Source organism: Cibotium barometz, chromosome 42 (assembly GCF_041138505.1).
Source record: "Cibotium barometz isolate CiBa-2024 chromosome 42, ASM4113850v1, whole genome shotgun sequence".
Taxonomy (NCBI): Eukaryota; Viridiplantae; Streptophyta; class Polypodiopsida; order Cyatheales; family Cibotiaceae; genus Cibotium; species Cibotium barometz.
Window position 1 is genome coordinate 37,122,316 of NC_141087.1, and position 20,623 is coordinate 37,142,938.

At 47.9% G+C, this 20,623-nt stretch overlaps 1 protein-coding gene across 2 annotated transcripts in view; it reads right to left on the reverse strand.

The window, feature by feature from the left end:
* B73 (molybdopterin biosynthesis CNX1 protein / molybdenum cofactor biosynthesis enzyme CNX1 (CNX1)) overlaps positions 1-20,623 on the reverse strand; it is a 135,929-nt gene that overhangs the window by 62,360 nt on the left and 52,946 nt on the right. For both annotated transcript variants that reach the window (XM_086780983.1, XM_086780982.1), the window contains exons 3-5: positions 11,173-11,303; positions 4,211-4,312; positions 3,317-3,400 (exon numbers count right to left, since the gene is read on the reverse strand). In XM_086780983.1, coding sequence (XP_086637109.1) covers positions 3,317-3,400; positions 4,211-4,312; positions 11,173-11,303 — 317 coding nt within the window. The remainder of the gene's footprint in view (positions 1-3,316; positions 3,401-4,210; positions 4,313-11,172; positions 11,304-20,623) is intronic.

Below are 20,623 nucleotides of genomic sequence, written 5' to 3' on the forward strand. Positions count from 1 at the left end.
AGAATGTCAATGGATCCCCCAACTGAAGCTCTGTGGAGCTCGCCTCTCAAAGCACTGAGGCCCTCCTAAACCATGAATGTTCCATGAGGCAATCCACATCAATCTCTATGGGAAGCAGAACTATCGAAACTGCCCTCCACTCGAAGAGTCTTGGGCGTGGGCTAAGATGAGGAATAATCACTATCGGTCTTGGGGTGAAGGCACACCAAGTGAGCACAAATCTTGTCATCCATGTGTCGCCACTCCTTCCAAGCGCGAGAGTAGGCATACTCCGAACTCCATCGATCACAATGGAAGTATCTGTAAGAGGGGGGGGAAGGATAGTGCGACAAAGATATGCAAGAACCCAAAAAGTAGCACCTCCAGGCTAGAGGCTACCACCTCCCCATCCTGGTCCCTATGGCCTAAGCCTCCCAGCTCCATCCTAGCCAAGGGTCAGAGGTGGGTGAGCACATCCGTGATGTGGAGATCGTGAAGATGGTGCGAAAGCTCGACTGCCTGCCCCTGAATGGCAGCAACCACCGACTCCGAGTCCCGTTCCGTCTCTGGGGCTGCACTAAAGAGAAGACCATCACGCCACTCTCTTGCGTAGAAGGTCTAGAGTGATGGAACACCACACATACCCAAATGGGCGCTCCCTTCCGTCTCCGGGGCTACACTCAAAGGAAAAGAGAAGATCATCATGCCACTCTCTTGCGTAGAAGGTCTACAGTGATGGAACACCACACATATCCAAATGGGCGCTATTGTCTCCTCAAAAAGATCTGTCCCTTCAACCGGAAGGCAACAAAAGAACCTGTAGTCCATTGGAATCCCCAAAATCTTGGGAGGCCCACCAGGGGGCTCTAGCGGGAGAGCCCTCACTGGGGAAGTGGCGATGGTCATCTCTACCGGCTCCGAGAATCTATGGATCAAGCGGCGAATGGAACTCGTCGGCTGCCTCCACTCCGGGTCGAGTGCCGCTGGAGGGCGGCGAGAGTGCTCTGGAGAGGCAGAGGGAGGAGGGAATGCTGGCTCAGAGGAAGAGGACAAAGCAGAGAGGACCGTTGCGGGAAAAGTAAGAGGCGAGGTGGAGGAAGGGGGGGAGGAGGCGGAGAGGGATGGGGAGGCGGAGAAGATGGAGAAGTGAGCGGTTGGGGGTGATCCGTCAGAGAGGGAGGCAGCTGAAGGGGCCTCGCCGGGAGATCAGTGGGGCTGGCTGGCCTCAAAGGAAACTCAGAGCCGGAGGGATCTCGGTGGAAAAGCATGCCATCGCCGACGGGTGGGTGCTGTGATAAATGCTCAAAACGGTTCTCTGACACAACCAAATCCTCCAAAACTATGCGAGCCTAGCGTGCATGGCGGCGACGCTGAGCTTTCGTAGTCGGATGAGGGCACAAGCACGGGCCAATTGTCCGCCATTCTCAGCGGCAGGGTCATCCACGGCCAGATCTGGGTGCTCCACTGCCTAAGAGCCTGTCTCTCTCTCTACCCCCTGGTGAGGATCTGAACGGGGACCGGAGAGGACCACCGAAGGCGGTCTCCTCGCCTGGCATCAAGGGCAAGCTTTGGCAAGGTGGCCCATCTGCCTACAGATGAAACACTGGCCCGGGAGGCCTGAGTACTCCACTCGCTGAATGATGGGGTCGCCCCGCAGGCAAGGGATAGATATGACATGAGGCATTGTTCTCCAACGGTGAGGTAATACAAAGTGCGAAGGGATCGAACCCCGGCCGCCCATGCAAGGGCGAGGCAGTAGTGGGAGGGGATCCATCACTCTCCCAATGGCTCCACCGATCATCACCGGGAGAAGAGGAAGGTATTCCTTCCTAAGGCCCGGGAAGCATACTGTCACTGGGACGCCCGACATGCCAGCCAATGGGACAGACGCAGGGTCGAAGCCGTGCTGACCATCATGCAAAGAAGGCTTGGGTCATACACAATGCAACAGGGCTCAGCTGCATGACACGATCTAACGCCGCTGGCGAGTCGAACTCAACCTGATAGTAACCACCTCCAAGAGGATGAATGTCTGTGATCTTTGCAGCCCAACCAATGAGACACGCCGCAAAAGATCTCTGAGTTGTCCTCACAATGGGCAGCTATCGACAATCTTGCATACCAAAGTAGAGGCCTCTAATGATGCAACGGTCGTGTGAGAAGCTCAAGGTCCACTTCTGAAAAGGATAAGCAAGTAACGGCGGCCTCAGTCAGGGATGACGGAGCGGCTCCCATGGAGTCCTCCTGGGGGTGAAGACCACAGGAAGCCGAGACTTGCCGAGAGAAGAAAAACCTCAAGAACTGAGAGACATGCCTAAAGACGATGGAGGGAGCGAAGGAAACTGAGGAGAGGCTTCGGGCGGAGGAGATAGAGGAGAGGCAACGGGGGGGGGGGGAGGAAAAGAGAAAAAGAAGAAAAACGAAAAAGAGGGGGGGGGGCTGAGAGAGAAAGGTGGAGAGGGGAGGAAGGGATCACGCCGGCGGGGGGTGCGCGCAGGCGGAGAGAGGGCAGGCAAACAGTGGGAAATGCAGGCAGAGAGAGAGAGAGAGAGAGAGAGAGAGAGAGGGGGGGGGAAGGCGCAGCGTAAGGGGGAGGCTGGCGCAGCAGCGCAGAAGGGAGGAGCAGCGAAGAAAATGGCCCCAGGGGGGGGGGGGGGGGGGGGGATGCTGGTGTGTGGGGCACAAGGGGCGAAGGTGCGCAGGCAGGCAAACATAGGCAGGGGGGAGCTCAGGGACGCGCTAACGATGCCATGATGTTTCCTTAGCTTTATCCCCACAAGTTTGTGGTGGACGATTGAGATAACTCGAGCATGGAAAAGAAAAACATAGACAACTAGCTACATGTACAATGATGATGACAATATGCATATCTGGATACATGTGAAAAAAATATAGATCCATATCACATGAGGACGCTCATGTGTGTGGGGTATCATCCTCATCCATATAAAGTATCCAACATTGGGGATTCCATGACTGTCATAAGGCTCGCCATGTCCACTGCTGGTAGGAAAGTGTCTCTAGGCGCTGGATTATCTCCCTGAGAAAGGCCAAGAATAGTAAAAGCGTGCAATGAATAGGCTAAAAGTCAGAACATGGAAAGAGACCCTAAGAAAAAGGGTCTCAACTATGCATACGACACAAGCCCGGCAAGTACAAATTACAGAAATGTATCCAGAGTGTCATGTGTCGTCCTCATTGTGAGTAGAGTACCTAGCTGCAATATCCACTTCGTGGACCGGTGCATCTCCATGTAGAGAGAGAGTTCAAACTTTTTGCAAACATCTAGGAAAGAGAAGGGACCTTAACCTTGAGTATCAAAGAAGAAACAAGTCACCTGACCTCTACCGAGAGATGCAACATTGACATCAACCAGTTCATCTCCGGTTGAAAGAACTGCAACAAGGGGTCGAGGATACACCTGCCAATAATACACCAACCAACACATCACACATATCAAGTTATAAATTTGAACGCAACTTGACAGAAAAGATCAAACTAGAGAAGATGAAAACTAAGCATTATTGGATACACCAAAAATCAACATGTGTATCAAGGTATCCTGATTTCTACAATAAGGAGTATCCAGGTAAGCCAAGTGCACAACCAGGCTTATTGCTGCATATCATGGCATCATCTGCATCATCAAGGTAGCATGTCGTTTTTGTCATCATAATTCTGGCATGTATTTACCCAGTGATTGTCCCATTATAGTTTTCTTTTTACTTCTTTCCTCAAATTCTTTTACAATTTGAAGTGTCCATATACTCACAGTTCTAATAAATTTTTAAACCCTGACATACGAGTATAGTTGCTGCCATATACTATGCCTCTATAGATGAAAGTGCAACAATAGCCTGTTTCATCCTGACGGTCACATTTCTAAGGGTTGAGCCTTCCTAATACTAGAACCAACTTTCTTGCAGCAACGATTAATGTCAGCCTCCCCCTGCCCCAAGTAAAGCTGCTGCATCAAATATGTTATGATAAGAAAAAATGGAATGACTCACTACCCCCAGCCCTACCCCTCCCTCTTCATCACACTCACTTATTTGATGCCCAACCACTGAAGCACTTAAAACATGATTTTCTGGGAATTAAATGGACCTTTCACGCTCTCCAAAGCTAATGCTTCAGTTTTGAAAAAACACAAATATATTGTATATCAAGAAGAAAGGTGTGGGGTTGATTCCTAACAATCAGCGAAACATGTAATCAGTGCACAAATCACCTTCACGGTCATAACACCAATGGTAGCAAGAAGCCCAATCTCTGCAGCACCTAGAATATCACCAGCTCTTAAAACTATCTCACCTTGAGCTATGTCAAAACCCTAACAAGAAAACATCCAAACCATGCAATTGATCATCAAAACTCTCTCTCTCTCTCTCTCTCTCTCTCTCTCTCTCTCTCTCTTGAGAGGGAGGGGATCTATATATATATATATATTTTATTTTTATATTTATGAGGAGGTATTGCACTTGTATAGTTGAGCCTAGGTGTAGCACATAGGGCTTTCTTTGACAATTTTGACAATGACATCTCAGTTTTAGTTTAGTTCTTGTTTCATTTTCAGTTTGTTATTGCATGATTCAGTTACTCATGGATTCATTGTATTTTTTGGTCTCATAGACCCTTGCGATCTTTTGTAATTTTTGGTCTCATAGGCCCATTGGGTCTTTGGTAGACACTTAATATATCTTTCTTTCTTTCTCACACACACCTGAGCCCCATGCTGTCTGTCTCCCTCCCACGCTGCATGCACAAGCGACTCCCCCAATTAGCAACTGGGACAGAGGCTGTGGCGGGCAGAACAGATGGCAGAGGCAGAAGGGTGCAGCGATCTGTGCAGAGGACTCAGGGAGGGTGCAAATGGAGCAAAATGTTTTTTGTTTTTTTTTTTTTTTTTTGGGGGGGGGGGGGGGGGGGGGGGGCACCAGGGCGCTGCTGAGTGACAGTTAGCCCATCAGTACTGCATGATCATTGTTTTTTTTTTTTTTTTGGGGGGGGGGGGGGGGGGGGGGGGGCGCACCAGGGCGCTGCTGAGTGACAGTTAGCCCATCAGTACTGCATGATCAGTGTGGTGGAAATGGGCAGTGATGATGTCAATAGGCAGGAGTGCTGGGTGGTTTGGGGGGAGACATGCATGACCAGTGGGTATATCTGAAGATCCCAAAGGATTCCAATGTTATGCATACGCGGAAGCATTACACTTTATCTTCCAAGTTTTGTGAACCATTTAGGGTCACAAGGAAGATTAGTGATGTTGCGTACCACAAGGAATTTCCCCAGCAGGCGGTTCATCCCATCTTTCATGTCAATCAATTGAAAGAAAAATTGGGTGACTTGGACGAAGTTGTTCCTTTGGAAGAACTAATTAGGGAAGAGCGAACAGAATATATCCCTGGAGAACCAGAACTGGTTCTAGATCAGCATACTAGGCATTCAAGACGGAGTACCTATGATGCGTACCTCATTAAGTGGAGGGGAAGATCCAAAAAGGAGGCTACATGGGAATCTGTTCAGAATCTGAAGGCCCACTTCCCTGAGTTCACTGTTGAGGACATCAATGGTCCTTTAAGGGGGGAAGTATGTTACATCTCCAGGACAAATCCATACTAGGTGCCAAGCCCAGAGGCCGGGTGTAGTAAGCACCCAATAGGAGATAAATCAACCCACAAGGGAGGGGGCTTATAAGTGGAGGCATGATTATTATAAGTTACAGGATTACTAGCTAAAGACTGCATTGGAGACGGTTATAGAGCCCAATAGCCTGTATGAGCATAACAAAGCCTCAGTTCTTACTGCATCATTTGAGTCTGTCTGACTCATAGGGCATGGCCCATCGCGAGTGCTCGCCGTGATAACACCTGCAGGGTGTGGCCTGGTGTTATGGGATTCCGGGGGTGAGTCCGGAGTGACTCTATGGCTGGGAGGTGAGCCTTAAGCCTCGCTCCTATGTGGTTCCGTGTTGCATGATTTCTTGGGCAAGCTCGCACACTACTATGAGATACGGGGGACATTCCACTGCCATTTGGATTTGGCCCACAGGTGATACGGTACGAGGATCAGATGCCTGGGCATGTGCTTAATGGAGCTTAGCAGACACAAGGATGTAGTAGTGAGGCAGCACACTGAAAGGTAAGCCCAGCCTCTACATGAGACCTCCCAAAGAGCCATCACAGATTTCTTCACGGTACACGCATCCACATTAGAGTCCGCCATCCACACCAATGCCTTGCTCCGACATCATAGCCCACCACCCATACCCGCGCTCCAGCCCGCACCCTAGAGGAGTCCTCAATGAGCGAGCCCTGTATATCCTGTAGGCCAAACGCCCTCGATCCTGAGCACCATGAACCTCTATTTGACAAAGACTGATCTAGGAGATTCCGAAGATATGACATGCTCCCATCACGGAGGCCTGACATTCCCTCCGCCATCGGATCACTTTTAGTCATGCGGCAGGTATCGTCATTAACTAATCACAGCATACCTCACTCTACACAAGATCGTTTATTGATTACATGTGCATACACTAGCGTTAGATGTTTTCTTTTCTTTCTGTTTTTCATGGCTTAGTATATCCACGGTACCACTGTATCACTTTTTTTTTTTCAGAAAGGAGACTTCTATTAAGTATGAAAATTTTTTTACAAAATGGAGATTTCACACCAAGAAAGGTGGAGATCTCAACCAATCAGGAGCCCTGTGCTGCCAATAGGGTCCCGAATGAGAGGACGTGAAAAAGATACCAATGTCCCACTCTCTCATAAACTGGCCGCGCTTCCTCTTCGCAGCCCTCGAAGATCCCTGGATTCTAGCCCAGGTAGCCATGATGGTGTGAATAATATCACTCCAAATCCTGCAAAGACACTGAGAAACAAGAACGGGAGTACCCTCAATAGCCTCGGTTCATCTAGCCTTCCAGATATTCCAGGCTGAGATGCTAGCAATAATCTCACAAGAACTGTCTAACCTCTATGCTGGAGGGACAAAGTGTGAAAGTGGCAGATCCTAAAGACAACACTGCCGAGCAACTCCTTGCCTAACCATAATGGCCAAGCTCCTGTCAATCCCCTCGAATCTCAGCTGTGGCCCAGACTATGTCAACCAAATGATAGAACCAAAAGAAATGATAGCATCCCACCAAAGAGGGGTGCAATCGCAGACCAAACCCTCTGTGCTTCCCTGCATTCCCATAAACAATGGTAAACTGACTCCGAAACTCCTGCACATCTAGGGCATGCTGGGCAAGCACCAAATGATAGAACCAAAAGAAATGATAGCATCCCTCTTAATCCTACCAAAGAGGGGTGCAATCGCAGACGAAACCCTCTGTGCTTCCCTGCATTCCCATAAACAATGGTAAACTGACTCCGAAACTCCTCCACATCTAGGGCATGCTCGGCAAGCACCAGTAACTGACCTCCACTGATTGGTGGCCAGACCACCATGAAGAGAAACCTAGATAAAGGAGGAAATCTGTGGATTCCTATAAGAATGCCACAATCTCCGCCAAAAAACCCTCTGCTGAATGTCAGTCGAAATGCCGTAAAATTCCCAATGGGGTCTAAGAGTAGGGACACTCTGATTGTGTCCCAAGATAAGATGTCTGGCATTCCGCACCATATAGCTGAAAAAAGGCATGCTTTTCAAGGGGTTACAAGCATCCTTCCACACCCACTCACCTGGGTCCCAATGCAAACGACTGATAGGGCAGCCACCATACAACCAAAGGCTAACACTCTCTGTGATCATCCCTGGGGGGGGGGGGGGGGGGGGGTCAACAAAGACGTGCTTCCCTAACCTGCCAACAGCTCTGACTGGAGACGAATCTGGGGGACCTCAAAAAGGTCCTGCACGTCACATCTCTCCAACTGCCATCCATCCCGTACAGAAAAAAAGACCGGTATATCATCCTCCCTAGACAAGGGGAGACCCATAACCTGAAGAGGAACACCTGTCCCAAAAAAAACCCCAAACCAAGAATGATGACGGTCTTCCAAGAAAAATCCAGTAATCCAGTGGTTGGGAATGGCTGCGTCAATCTGTGCAGTCCTCCGACTAGAGCCTCTCAAATGCTGCGTGAGATCCAATCTCTGTACCTCGGTGAGGCTCTGAAACCTCTTCCAAGCCAACACTGTGGGGCAAAGCGTCTCCCAGCCAGCCCAAAGAATATGCATAGCTGCCCCAAGAGGCCTACCATGCACATCTAAGATCAAATCATTCCACAGAATGGGCTGCCGGTTAACTTCCTCTGCTGAATGCGGGGGGATGTGTACCAAAAAACTCCTCAGGCAATCCCAGGCCCGTAGGAGGCACCTAACCAGGGGGGATGAAGGGGAGCGGAATAAAGCGTGAGTTGAGAGTCCAGTCACCTCCACGAACAGGGACACACTTCATGATCTGCTGCATGAGAAAGTCCTTCCACGGCTCAGAGCCTGGAAGAAAGCCCCTAACAACTAGCTTACACAGCAAAGCCTTACATTGCACCTCAGGATCAATGATATTCAATCCCCCTTCCTGCTTAGGCTTGATAATGGTTTCCCAAGCAACTCTAGCCCTAGTGTGTGCATTTCCATCAAGCCCTGACCAAAGAAAGTTCCAAATAAGGCAACGAAGCTGTCCAATGCAGCCCTTATGAAAAATCCAGCACGAAGCGATAAACCAAGTCGTGGCTAGCAAAACTTGGTTAACCACCAAAGCTCTAGAGGCCAAGTCGAGCTTCCTCCTACTCCAGTGATGAAGTTTGCTTTTAATGCTTAAGAGCACTGGAGCAAACTGTTGTGCAAGGGAGATGTCAACACCCACCTGACACCCAAGGTATCTAGCAGAGCATCCTCTCTCAATCCAAGTAAAACCAACATCTAGGGAGGCGTGCCCCCTCGCAAGCCGGTCAATGGCAGCTGTGGTCATGCAAAACAAAGGGCCTGTAAAAGTGACTCCTAGATACACATACTTCTGCACAATCTCCACTGGGGCATCTCTGTATATGAAAGAAAATCGTGAGGTGGCTGCATAAGATGTGTTGAAGACCATAACCTTGGTTTTGCCCAAATTGACGTCTCTCTCCCTGCAAAATCTGTGCAATGCATTTAAGTGTTTCTGTAAACAATCGGCTGAATCTGAGATCAAGACAATGTTGTCAGCATATAGCAATATGGGCACTACTGTCTGAGCCAATGGTGAACCTCTACCTCCGAAACTATCCACAAATACTGCGATCTCATCAATGTATAGGCCAAAGAGTGTAGGTGAGAGTGCGCAGCCCTGCTTAACCCCAATAGTGCTACATATATCTCCCGAGGTCCCACCGGGTGCACGTATTCGGCTGAGTACTGCCTCATATAGTGCCATCACACCCCATATCATCTCATGTCAGAATTGGAGCTCCTGCAAGCGTCCTATAAGACGAGATCGAGGGACGGAGTCGAAGGCTTTGCGGAAATCCACAAAGCAGCAATACACGTCTCTTTGAGGACCTCGCCTCCTCTATGATAGCCCATAAAGTAAAGATATGGTCCAGCGTGGAGAAGTTTCTCCTGAAGCCTGCCTGGCCTGATGCTCAGTTTCCCATCCTCTCTACCATAGAGCTCATCATGTCCTCTAGTACTGTCCCATAGATTTTGGCCATTGTGCGACCAATCATGATAGTCCTATAGTTACCTGGGTCCGTGGGATCTCCTGCTTTGTGGATGGGGACAATGGTGTTGGTAGTCCAAGAGGGTGGGAAGCCTTCACAGAGTGCTCTATTAAAAAGACTTGCAAGAATGGGAGCCAATATGTGGTGCCCGTGGGCAAAATGTTCCACGCGTAGATCCTCATGATCTTTTGCTCTCTCTCTCTCTCTCTCTCTCTCTCTCTTTGCCGCCATCTTCCCTGTTCGCCGCCCTTCGCCATCTTCTCCATTTGCCACCCTTCGCCCCTGTTCGCCCCCTCTCTGTTTGCAGAAATGTAGAATGTCCCTACCCAGGACCAATGGTTGAACCCTCAACCAGAAGCCACTCCAGCCCTTACCCCATCACGCATTGGGCCAGCTCCCGTCTACTCCCGTGTCCTTGACCACAGCTTGAGTTGGGTGACTGTGACAATGGTGCTCCCTCTTGAAGACAGTCACATATAGTAAAGAAGAACATACCATTGGAAAGTTCAGGTTATTTCCTGAACACCAAAGTGAGACTTACCTTTATGAGATTCTACCAAGAAAACACCAAATCATCTACTCCATTGTGCAAAGGCACTACATGCTATGACATCCCCACTCACGTCATAAGTAGCTGGCAGGTTGTGAGTGGTGAGATGATGATTTTTGGTGCACCAACAGAAATTCTGATAAAATGGTTGTATAGGAGTCAATGGCATCCTATCTCTTTGAGGCATTGCAAATTGTGACACTCACATCACATCCCTTCACAAATTCAGCCACATTGCCAAATAATGTTGGCCACCATAAACATCCCCACTCACGTCATAAGTAGCTGCAGGTTGTGAGTGGTGAGATGATGATTTTTGGTGCACCAACAGAAATTCTGATAAAATGGTTGTATAGGAGTCAATGGCATCCTATCTCTTTGAGGCATTGCAAATTGTGACACTCACATCACATCCCTTCACAAATTCAGCCACATTGCCAAATAATGTTGGCCACCATAATTCTGCTTGCTCCAAAGTCATAGGGCAAATTGAGCCATAATGAAGGCTAGCATCAAGAGAGCATGCGCGCGTGCATGCGCGCACACACACACACAGGGTAGTTGGTAGGGCAATTAAGAATTAGAATAACTGAGCTGGCCACAACTTGAACAAAGACTGCATGTCCACAGCTATTTTCTCCCTTTCTTTGAAAGCATAGTGGAACTTCTGAAATTTCACTCTTAATCAGTATAGAATGTATGCCACACAAGAGGGGAAATTTCACTCTTAATCAGTATAGAATGTATGCCACACAAGAGGGGAAAGAGGGAGGACAGGGAGATGGGAAGTAAGGCCAATCCCAAGTGTATCGTGTATGAGTTTTTTGCCCTACTGCAAATTGGAATTATATACAATTTACACAAGTATAAGAGTTTCAATCTCGTTCAGACTCTTGGATGGTTTGTTGCCTCTTTTCAATCAAAAAGCTTGACAAGTTTATCACAAGTGGACAATGATTCAAGATGATGGTAACTGTGATTGTGAAAGTAGTCAAACCACAGGGCGAATGTCATGTCCTTTGGAGACGGCCTTCAATATGCGAACTCTTTTCACTCCTCCGGCCCCATCATTGATTTGTTCTGTATCCTCAACTTGCACAACTGCATCTGCACCCTCTGGTACTGGTCCTACATTTGAGCAAAAACCAACATAAGATATTGTTTGTATATAAGCAATTAATATCTCACAGCCTCAGAATGGAGCTGTGCAGCAACACATTGCATAGAGGCAAGCTATGCACCACAATAGCATAAAGAAGAACAAGTGTGGCTTGCACAAGTATCACAAGGCATCAAAAATGCTACTTGCAAGTGCATCTGGCTTTGACAAACATGGGGATTGATCCAATGAAAGAAAAGAAGATACAAAGTGGCAAGGCGGAGCCTATCCCAGCAACTAGCAGACATATTTACAAAGCCACTCACATCAAAGAAGTGCAACAACCTGAACTACAAGAAGATTGCCAAGGCTTCCCCAAATCCTGGCCGCAAAATACAAAAAACCCCAAACGTAACCCCATGAACCCATTCAGGTGATATCATCCATACTCTCATGGCTACTTGGGCTCATATTCGAGAGTCCTCTTGTTCCGTGCAGGCAAAGCGTGTTATATTTATGCGGAAGCAAGACCATGGCGTTTTCTTTTGCTCTAGTTCCACAGGTCTCTCATGGCATCATGATGCTCCTCGGTAGTTGAAATCACCTTACATATTGGGGTGATTCTATTCTATTCCGGCTTATAGCTGTGATTGTTGTATGCCTTTTTCATACTTAATAGAAGTCTCTTTCTTGGAAAAAAAGAAAAAAGAAAAAAGAATGTGACGAAGATAGTCATGTGCTCTCCATCAAAATAACATTCCAAATGCCACAAAGCACATTCAAAAGTGAATGCCCCAATTGCATAAACCATCACCTCATGTCAGCATCCACAAGGTCCAAAGATACACACCTCATAGCCAATATCCATATGAGCATAGGTGTGATCATGATCATCCCATAGACTCTCCATAGGTGTCACTCCCTTCGTGTCATCCTCTATGCAATGACCATAGAACCTACCAATATCCCTTGCATTAGGAGAATCGCCATACACATCACTGAAGTATGAAGCATCTCCAATAGGTGTGTGTAAGGCATCAATGTAAATCCTCACGAGCATCATTATCACCGCATGTGTAATCCTCCTAGTGTCATCCTCAAATTTAACATAGGCACGACCCCCGTCAATACTGGACTTTGATAAGGCATCCACACATGAAGTGGTCTCATAGAGCTCACAATCATAAACCTTCCAAACCGAACTCGGAAAAGCATCATAAGTTGGATTCACAAATGTAGTCCACTGACCGCCCATCAATGCGTGACCAACACTATCCATAGGTGAATCCACGGCATGGCTATCCATACCAAACAATGCATGAGTAACACTAATCGATGCATGAGCATCACATATGTCCACACCATGAGCATCACACAAAGTAGATGCACAATTGTCTAATCTCTCGTGAACATAGGCATCTATCTCTTCCACAAAGTCATCATACCCATGGATACATGCATCAATAGAATGTGTAGTGCCCAACGCAAAACCATCCATCTCCATAACACATATGGACTCCATCATCTCATGCACATCAATCTCTTGAAGACAAGTCCAAGTCAACCCCAAGAAAAGATGAGTCATCCCAAGAAGCTCGGTGCCAATCCACATATGCTTGTTGCCCACAACAATCATCAATCAAAGCATCATAAAGCCAAGTGTGAAGAGTCCTTGAGAAAGGTGAACGAAGCTTGTCCACACAACTATCAATGGGTTGAAATTTTCCAACCATCATAAAAGTTCATCATTGGCTCACAATGGGCCGCTACATCAACACATATGGATGTTTCCAACATAGGAAAAAGTTCTATGCATGCCAAAACACAATCGGCACATGAGATAGTGTCCAAAACTTCTTCCACTTGAGTGTATGGCTACACAATCACTTGCTCTTCACAAATTTCAACAAGTGTGTTGTCCCTAAGGATACCCTCAATAAACTCACAAAGACCCACATAATCATAGTCCATGCAACGATCAAAAGGTTGAGTGAGCAGGTGTCACCAGCCTAGACATTTCCAGTATGAAAGGGGTTTGGTGGACTCCAGGACGTCCAAATATTCGGAAAGAACAAGCTTTGGGAATGGGGGATTATCCAAGAATACAAAGGATCACACTCCTGAAATTTAGGAGAGTTGCTATTTTTTGACCCGACTCCGATGGAAATTCTGTTCGCGTCATTATGTCTGGAATTGAGCAGATACCAAGAGTTGGGACATGTGGCAAGAAAGTGGATCAAAGTGAGACAAGTGGCCTCACACTTGTCATTATAGCCTTCTCTTGCCATTTTAGCTCATGGGAGGCCCAAATCTATAAATTGGAGCCCTCTCTCTTCATTTGAAGGAGGCTCTCTTGCTGCACACTAGCCTCTACCACCATTACATGCTGCCCTAATGATGGCTACTCTCTTTCTCTCTCTCTTGAAGACTGCCCATGAAGAATACCGGCTCATGGGGACTATTTTGGAGGCTTCCATCGCGACGAAATACTGAAGGCAAGGGTATTTAATCATTTTATTATGGGGGCCTTGGCCCTTGGCCCTTGAGGCTTGGCCCTTGCCTCTCTCTCTCTCACTTTCCCTTGCCTCTCTCTTGCCTATCTAATATCTATATAAGAGCAAGGCTACAAGGCTACAAGCACACACACACCCCTTCAAGTTTTCAAAGTTCAAGCAACTCTCTCTCTCTAGTCTCTCTCCCTCAAGCTTCTTCTAACTTAGTAACTTCCAACTTCCAAGCCTCTCACACAAGGCCCTACTCTCTACTATCTAGACTCTCTCTCTCTCTCTCTCTCTCTCTCTCTCTCACCTCTCCTTCAAGCCTCTTGAGTCTTCCAACTTCCAAGCCTCTAGGGCTCTCTCTCTCTCTCTCTCTCATGGCTTTATATAGGACAGTTGTGGGACAGGTACGTACTACTCAGGGTATATCTGAGATGGTTCACTCCACTATTGGGGTGAAACAGGGCTGCCCCCTTTCTCCCACCTTATTTGGGATGTACGTGGATGAGGTTTCAGACTATGTAGAGCGGGAGGGTGACAAAGGAGCACAGCTAGCAGGGACATGGATTCCGTTGTTATTGTATGCTGATGATATTGTGCTGATCTCAGATTCTCCAGAGGGGATGCAGCATCATTTGGATGCATTGCACACATTTGCACACGACAGTGGATTGTCTGTTAACCATGGTAAAACCAAGGTGATGGTGTTTAACACCACAGCACAGTGGGTTAGGAGGTCAGTACCCACCTTTACATATGGTCAGGAGACAGTGGAGTATACAGATGCATATACTTACCTTGGTGTGGTTTTCAGTGGCCCACTATTTTCCTTCAGGAGAGCAGCGGAGACCAGATTGACCAGAGCTTATGCAGCATTGGGGAGACTAGAGAGAATGTGTTCGCAGGTTCAGTTTCAGGAACCTCGAACAAAGCTCTGGCTCTTTGACACTTTGGTCACTTCAGCCATGCTGTATGGAGTGGAGATATGGGGACCCTCAGTGGATCACCACAGCCGAGCTGGTAGCACTGATGGATGGAGACATATGGAGAGGCCCTTGGTTTCTATGATTTCCCGGATGATTAGGGCCAAGGCCTCCGTACCACATGATATTATCCGTGCAGAGATGGCTGCCCCCCCATTGGTGGTAGAGGCACTCACTCGATCAGTCTCCTTTATACATAGCACTTGGGCTCTCCCTAGAGACAGATATGCTCGCTTAGCCCTGGAGTCTTCACGACAGTTGGCATCACAGGGAGACGGATCATGTTGGTATGCACAGATGACAGCTTGGTTCCAGTTGCATGGCTTTAGTATGGAAAGGCTACCTCCATTTCAGTACTCCCTGGATGCACCCTCCCTCTCTCTCACACGGGCAGAGATTACCAGACTTATCAGGCAGGACTTGATTCAGCTGGACACTAGGAGGACATGGATACAGCCGACACAGGAGCTTGGTACGAAGATGGCTTTCTATAGAGATCATCTTCTCCAGCTCACGCAGGATGGGTTTGTGATTAGACCCAGCTACATGGATACTCATCTTTCTCATGGGGTACGATGTGCTATTGGTTAGATGCGCACATCCTCACACCAGCTAGAGATTGAGACTGGCAGATTCAGAGGAGTACCAGCTGAGGCCAGGATTTGTCAGCTGTGCCAGATGGAGCCAGAGACAGAGTTACATTACATATGTCACTGTCCAGTATATTATGAGATACGAGGCTGTTTTCACTGCCTGTTTAGAGAGGGTTTCGGACCACTTTCTAGAGTCATGAGATACCAGGATCAGAGATGCCTCGGATTATACTTGCTGGAGCTTCGTAGACATAGAGAGGGTCTCTTGAGAGGGACAAGATCAGAGAGGGAGAGACACCTACAGAGGCAGATTACAGACTTCTTTCGACCAGAGATTGAGCAGTCAGGCCAGCAGGCATTGCAGCTAGCCCCAGAGTATAGCCGCACTAGAGGTACACTGATTGATCGAGCTATAGAGCTGGGGCGGTCTAGGCGCCCCAAGATGAGAGGCCCATCTCGACACCGGCGGAGACTACATCAGAGGATCAGGACCATACTAGCACGGCATGGGAGACGTCCAGTCAGAGTACTCACCATGGAGGACATTGAGGATATCCGCCATCGACCGATGAGAGACATCTTTGGATAGTGATGTGTATGATGCTTACCTTTGTTGCTGGAGTTTTCCTCCCAGATGTTATCCATTAGGAGCTCCTAGTACCGTACTTTTCCTCACAGTTATTTCAGTTTCAGTTAGTTGTTTTATCTTTTCTTACACAGACATTGTATCAGATCCACCAATTGTTGTAACCTTTTTGGTCTCATAGATCATTTTGGCCTTTTGAAGACGTTAATATATCATTTCATTTTATACCCCCAGTATGGTACAGGATGGAGCTAGCTAGGTTGCATATCATGATTGTATACTCCATGCATATAGCTTTGCATTCTCCTAGTAATAGAGCTCCATCCCCTGCACACCCAGATTCAGCTTTTTTATTCAGTACTTTTTCATTTTGTTGGGATGACAGAGGATACCCCATACAGGTACTCCGATTTGTCTCATAGGCCGAGTTCGGTCTTTTGGAAGACGTTAATAAAATCTTTCTCTCTCTCTCTCTCTCTCTCTCTCTCTCTCTCTCTCTCTCTCTCTCTCTCTCTCTCTCTCTCTCTCTCTCTCTCTCTCGTAGACGTTAATATATCTTTCTTTCTTTGGCCGACTTTGGCCTCTCGTACACGTTAATATATCTTTCTTTCTTTCTTTCTCTCTCTCTCTCTCTCACCAAGCACTCCTGCCTCGCCTGCCTGATATACTGAAGGATTTGAAGAAAACCACGGACAGCAACCTCAACACTGTCCAGAAGAGCCTCCTCGATCGTATTGCTAAGCTAGAGACCGAGGCAGAAACATGGAAGAAAGAAAAGGAAACAATGCAGGAGGAGATTGCCCAGCTTAAAGGCGAAGTAGCTTCACTGCGTGAACGCCCAGAAGAAGGGGAAATCCTCGAGGCAGACAAAGAAGCCATGGAAGAGGAGCTCACCCAGACGATTACCAAAACCCTGGAGGGCAAGATGGAAGCAGTAAGAGAAGGATGGGTGGAAGTGGTCAAGAAAAACATTAAGAAAGAAGTACAAGAGGACACGCACATGGTCCAATCCACACTAGATGAAGAGAAGATGAGGAGAATCCGTCGCCTGAACATACGCGTGACAGGTATTCCAAAGACAGAGGGGTGCACCCCTGAGGCGGACGGCCGAAACTTATGCATAAAATTAGGCCATGCGGAGGATGCACCACTTCCATTCACCAAGATATGGAGGACAGCCCCACCCAAGGACCCCACCCAAAGTAAAGCCCTAGTGCTACAGTTCGCAGACGAAGTGAGCAGGCAAACCTTCATGAGACAGAGAGTTATTCTGAGAAACCTACCAGGGGACCCCATCTACTTTGATGATGACCTAACTTGGATGCAAAGACAACATAGGAAATCATGCATGCACTGACACACTCTCTCCTTTTATTGCTTACCTCTTTAACAGGGCTCTGGTAGAAGGTTTCCCGGCTTAGTGGACGATGCACACTATTGTACCGATCCACAAAGCTGGGGACATGTTGGACCCCGGTAATTACAGGACTATCATGATTGGTCATACCTTGGCCAAACTCTATGGGGCTATCCTGGAGGCAAAATTGAGCACACACGCTGAGAGGGAGGGGCTTCGTGCCCCTGGTCAGGCAGGTTTTCGGCGAGCCTTCTCTACTATTGATCACATTTTCACCCTGAGATGCCTGATTGACCAAACTCGGGCACGGAGACAGAGACTCTATTGCTGTTTTGTGGACTTCCGCAAAGCCTTCGACACAGTCCCAAGAGAGCGCCTCCTCCACCGCTTACAGACACTGGGCATACCCCCCAACATGATGTGGGGGATTTACAGATTATATGAGCAAGTGTTTGGACGAGTTAGATGCCCAGGGGGACTATCAGACATGATTGCCAGCACCATTGGTGTGAAGCAGGGCTGCCCTCTCTCCCCGACACTCTTTGGCTTATACATCGACGAGGTACCAGACTACATCATACACGGAGGAGGCTCTGGGATTGACATCTCAGGTACGACTGTACACATTCTATTATATGCTGAGGATATCATTCTTGTGTCGGATACTCGGACAAGGCTACAAAGGCATCTACACGCCCTGGATACTTTCTGTGTGGAGCGAGGACTCACAGTGAACCTTGGGAAAACCAAGGTTATGGTCTTTCATACATCAGCAGCAGTCAGATGCCAGACTATCCTTACACTAGCCCGGGGATAGGTAGAGGTGGTGGGCTCATATGTATACCTTGGGGTCACATTTACCAGCTCATCAGGGAGATTCTCTATGGCACAGGCAGCCAGAGACAGAGTGACACGAGGGTACGCAGCACTAGCAATTTTGGAACGCCAGTGTCACTAGGCACACTTCCAAGAGCCCCGTACTAAGGGGTGGCTATTTGATACACTAGTTACTCCAGCATTGATGTATGCAGCAACAATATGGGCACCAGGTTTGGCTACATCCTCATGGACATAGATAGAGCGCCCTCAGATTTTGATGCTCTCACGGATGATCCGCAGCAAACCTTCAGTACCACATGATATCCTTCGAGCGGAGTTTGCTGTACCACCTATGTTAGTAGAGGCCATGTTCCAGACTATATCTTTTATACACAGGATGCGGGAGCTCCCACTAAATCGGGTATCTCGGGCTGCTTTTGAGGCATCCAGACAGCTTGCTGAGGAGGGACATACCTGGTCATGGTACTCCTAGGTGGTACAGTGGATATCATCACACGGGATTGATATTGACAGATTACCACCCTTACAGTATGACCTAGCTGCACCACACAGACGCCTCTCTCAGACAGAGGAACAGAGTCATGAGACATGACATTTGGCAGGGCCACATAACTGGGAGGTCCACTTATCACATGGAGCCAGAGTAGCCATTGGGCGACTAAGGGTCTCATCACACCAACTAGAGATCGAGACTGGGAGAGAAGCACACATCCCTCGAGCAGAGCGCATTTGCAGATTATGCCAGACGGGGGTAGAGACAGAGGAGCATTTTGTTTGCCAGTGTGGTGCTTTGCAGGAGATCAGGGCATGCTATCCTGAGGTTTTTAGAGGGACCACATCACTTAGACAGATCTGGGAGAGATCGGACCAGAGACAGCTAGGCAGACTACTACTAGCACTACAGAGACACAGGAGATCTTACTTCAGACACCCGCACATCATAGCGGAGGAAGACAGTCCCAGTTGACTGACTTCTTCCAGAGATTGGCACCAGTAGCCCAGCAACACACATTGGGAGTGACATCTCAGCGAGCGGAGGAGATTCGAGCTAGGCGACGACCCAAACTAGCCGGCTACCAAACACCACGGCTACACCACAGAGAGATCACGGCCATCCAGTCGCGACACCAGCAGGAGGTCGAGGAGCAGCTGGCACATTTTCGCTCTGATCCAGGACGCATGTTCCAGACATTTACGGCATCCTCAGATCGGATGTATGACATATTGTACCCAGACTATGGGACTGGATGGAGTTAGGAGTAGATAACATATCATACTTGTATCACCCCTTCAGCATATAGAGATGCATTAGTAGCCCTAGTACTCCATCCACACCCTCTCGTTTGTACACCACCATTGAGTCCCCTATGGTCGTGTTGTCATACTTGTACATTTTATTCTCACTCCACATTTTCCTCTTGATGACTGGAGGAACGTCATTGTACTACTTGTTTGTCTCATAGGCCAATTTTGGCCTTTTGCAGACGTTAATATCTCTCTCTCTCTCTCTCTCTCTCTCTCTCTCTCTCTCTCTCTCTCTAGTAGACATTAATACAGCTTTCTTTCTTACTTTCTTTCTCTCTCTCATTTTGTATCTACTTAATTATTAATACAATCAACCGTCAACGCCTTCACTCTTTGATTGGCGTATTTTGTTAATATGACTCAAAAGCTTACCGCTTTATGTAAATTTGTGCTCATTTTGATGTACTTCCAAAGTAGAATAAGTGTAGAGTAGAAAAACTTTTAAAAAAAGTATTTTTTGAGTGCCGTTCCCTCCCCCGTCCCCGTTCCCTACTTATGGCCGTCCCCTGTCCCGTCCCCGTCCCCGTCCCCCATTACCATCCCCTGTTCCTTGTGACTATGGGTGCTGCCCTGACTTGTTTTGGTTGCCCATGGTGCTGCCCGACTTGTTCATGGTGATGTATATGGTATATTATTTGCTTCAGCTGAGTTTTTCACATATTGCATCTTGAAGACCCGTGGTGATGGGGGAGACTAGTACCCTCACGGAAAGAGGTGGTTTACACACATTCATGGTATTTAGGGCTTCTTTTGATGATAGCCCGTGTGTTTGGTCCAACCATGGTTGTATATGGATAATCCGGCATCTCCTGTGGGGAGAGTAAGGCCCTCAAAGCTTGTACATGATATTATTCTCCTTCGGTAATAAAATACTCCAAGGGGGGGGATCTGTTAGCAGTCATCTCCTGTCTATACACTACACCAGGTCCTCTGTTGTGGGTGTGCCCGCCCGTTTTTGGTGTTTCCCCATTTTTCCTCACTCTCCATGTATTTTTCCATTTTTTCTGAGATGTGGAGGGCTGTGATGCTAGCCAACCGTTGATCTCCTACCCGACCTGATCTGGTGACCTGGCCAACTGCAGGCACCTGGCTAACCAAGGTATTTTCTGGTCGTGAGCATTCATATTGCTGGTCGAGAGCTTTTGCTACTATCGGCCTGTTTTAGGCTGACCGATCAGCAGCCTGGG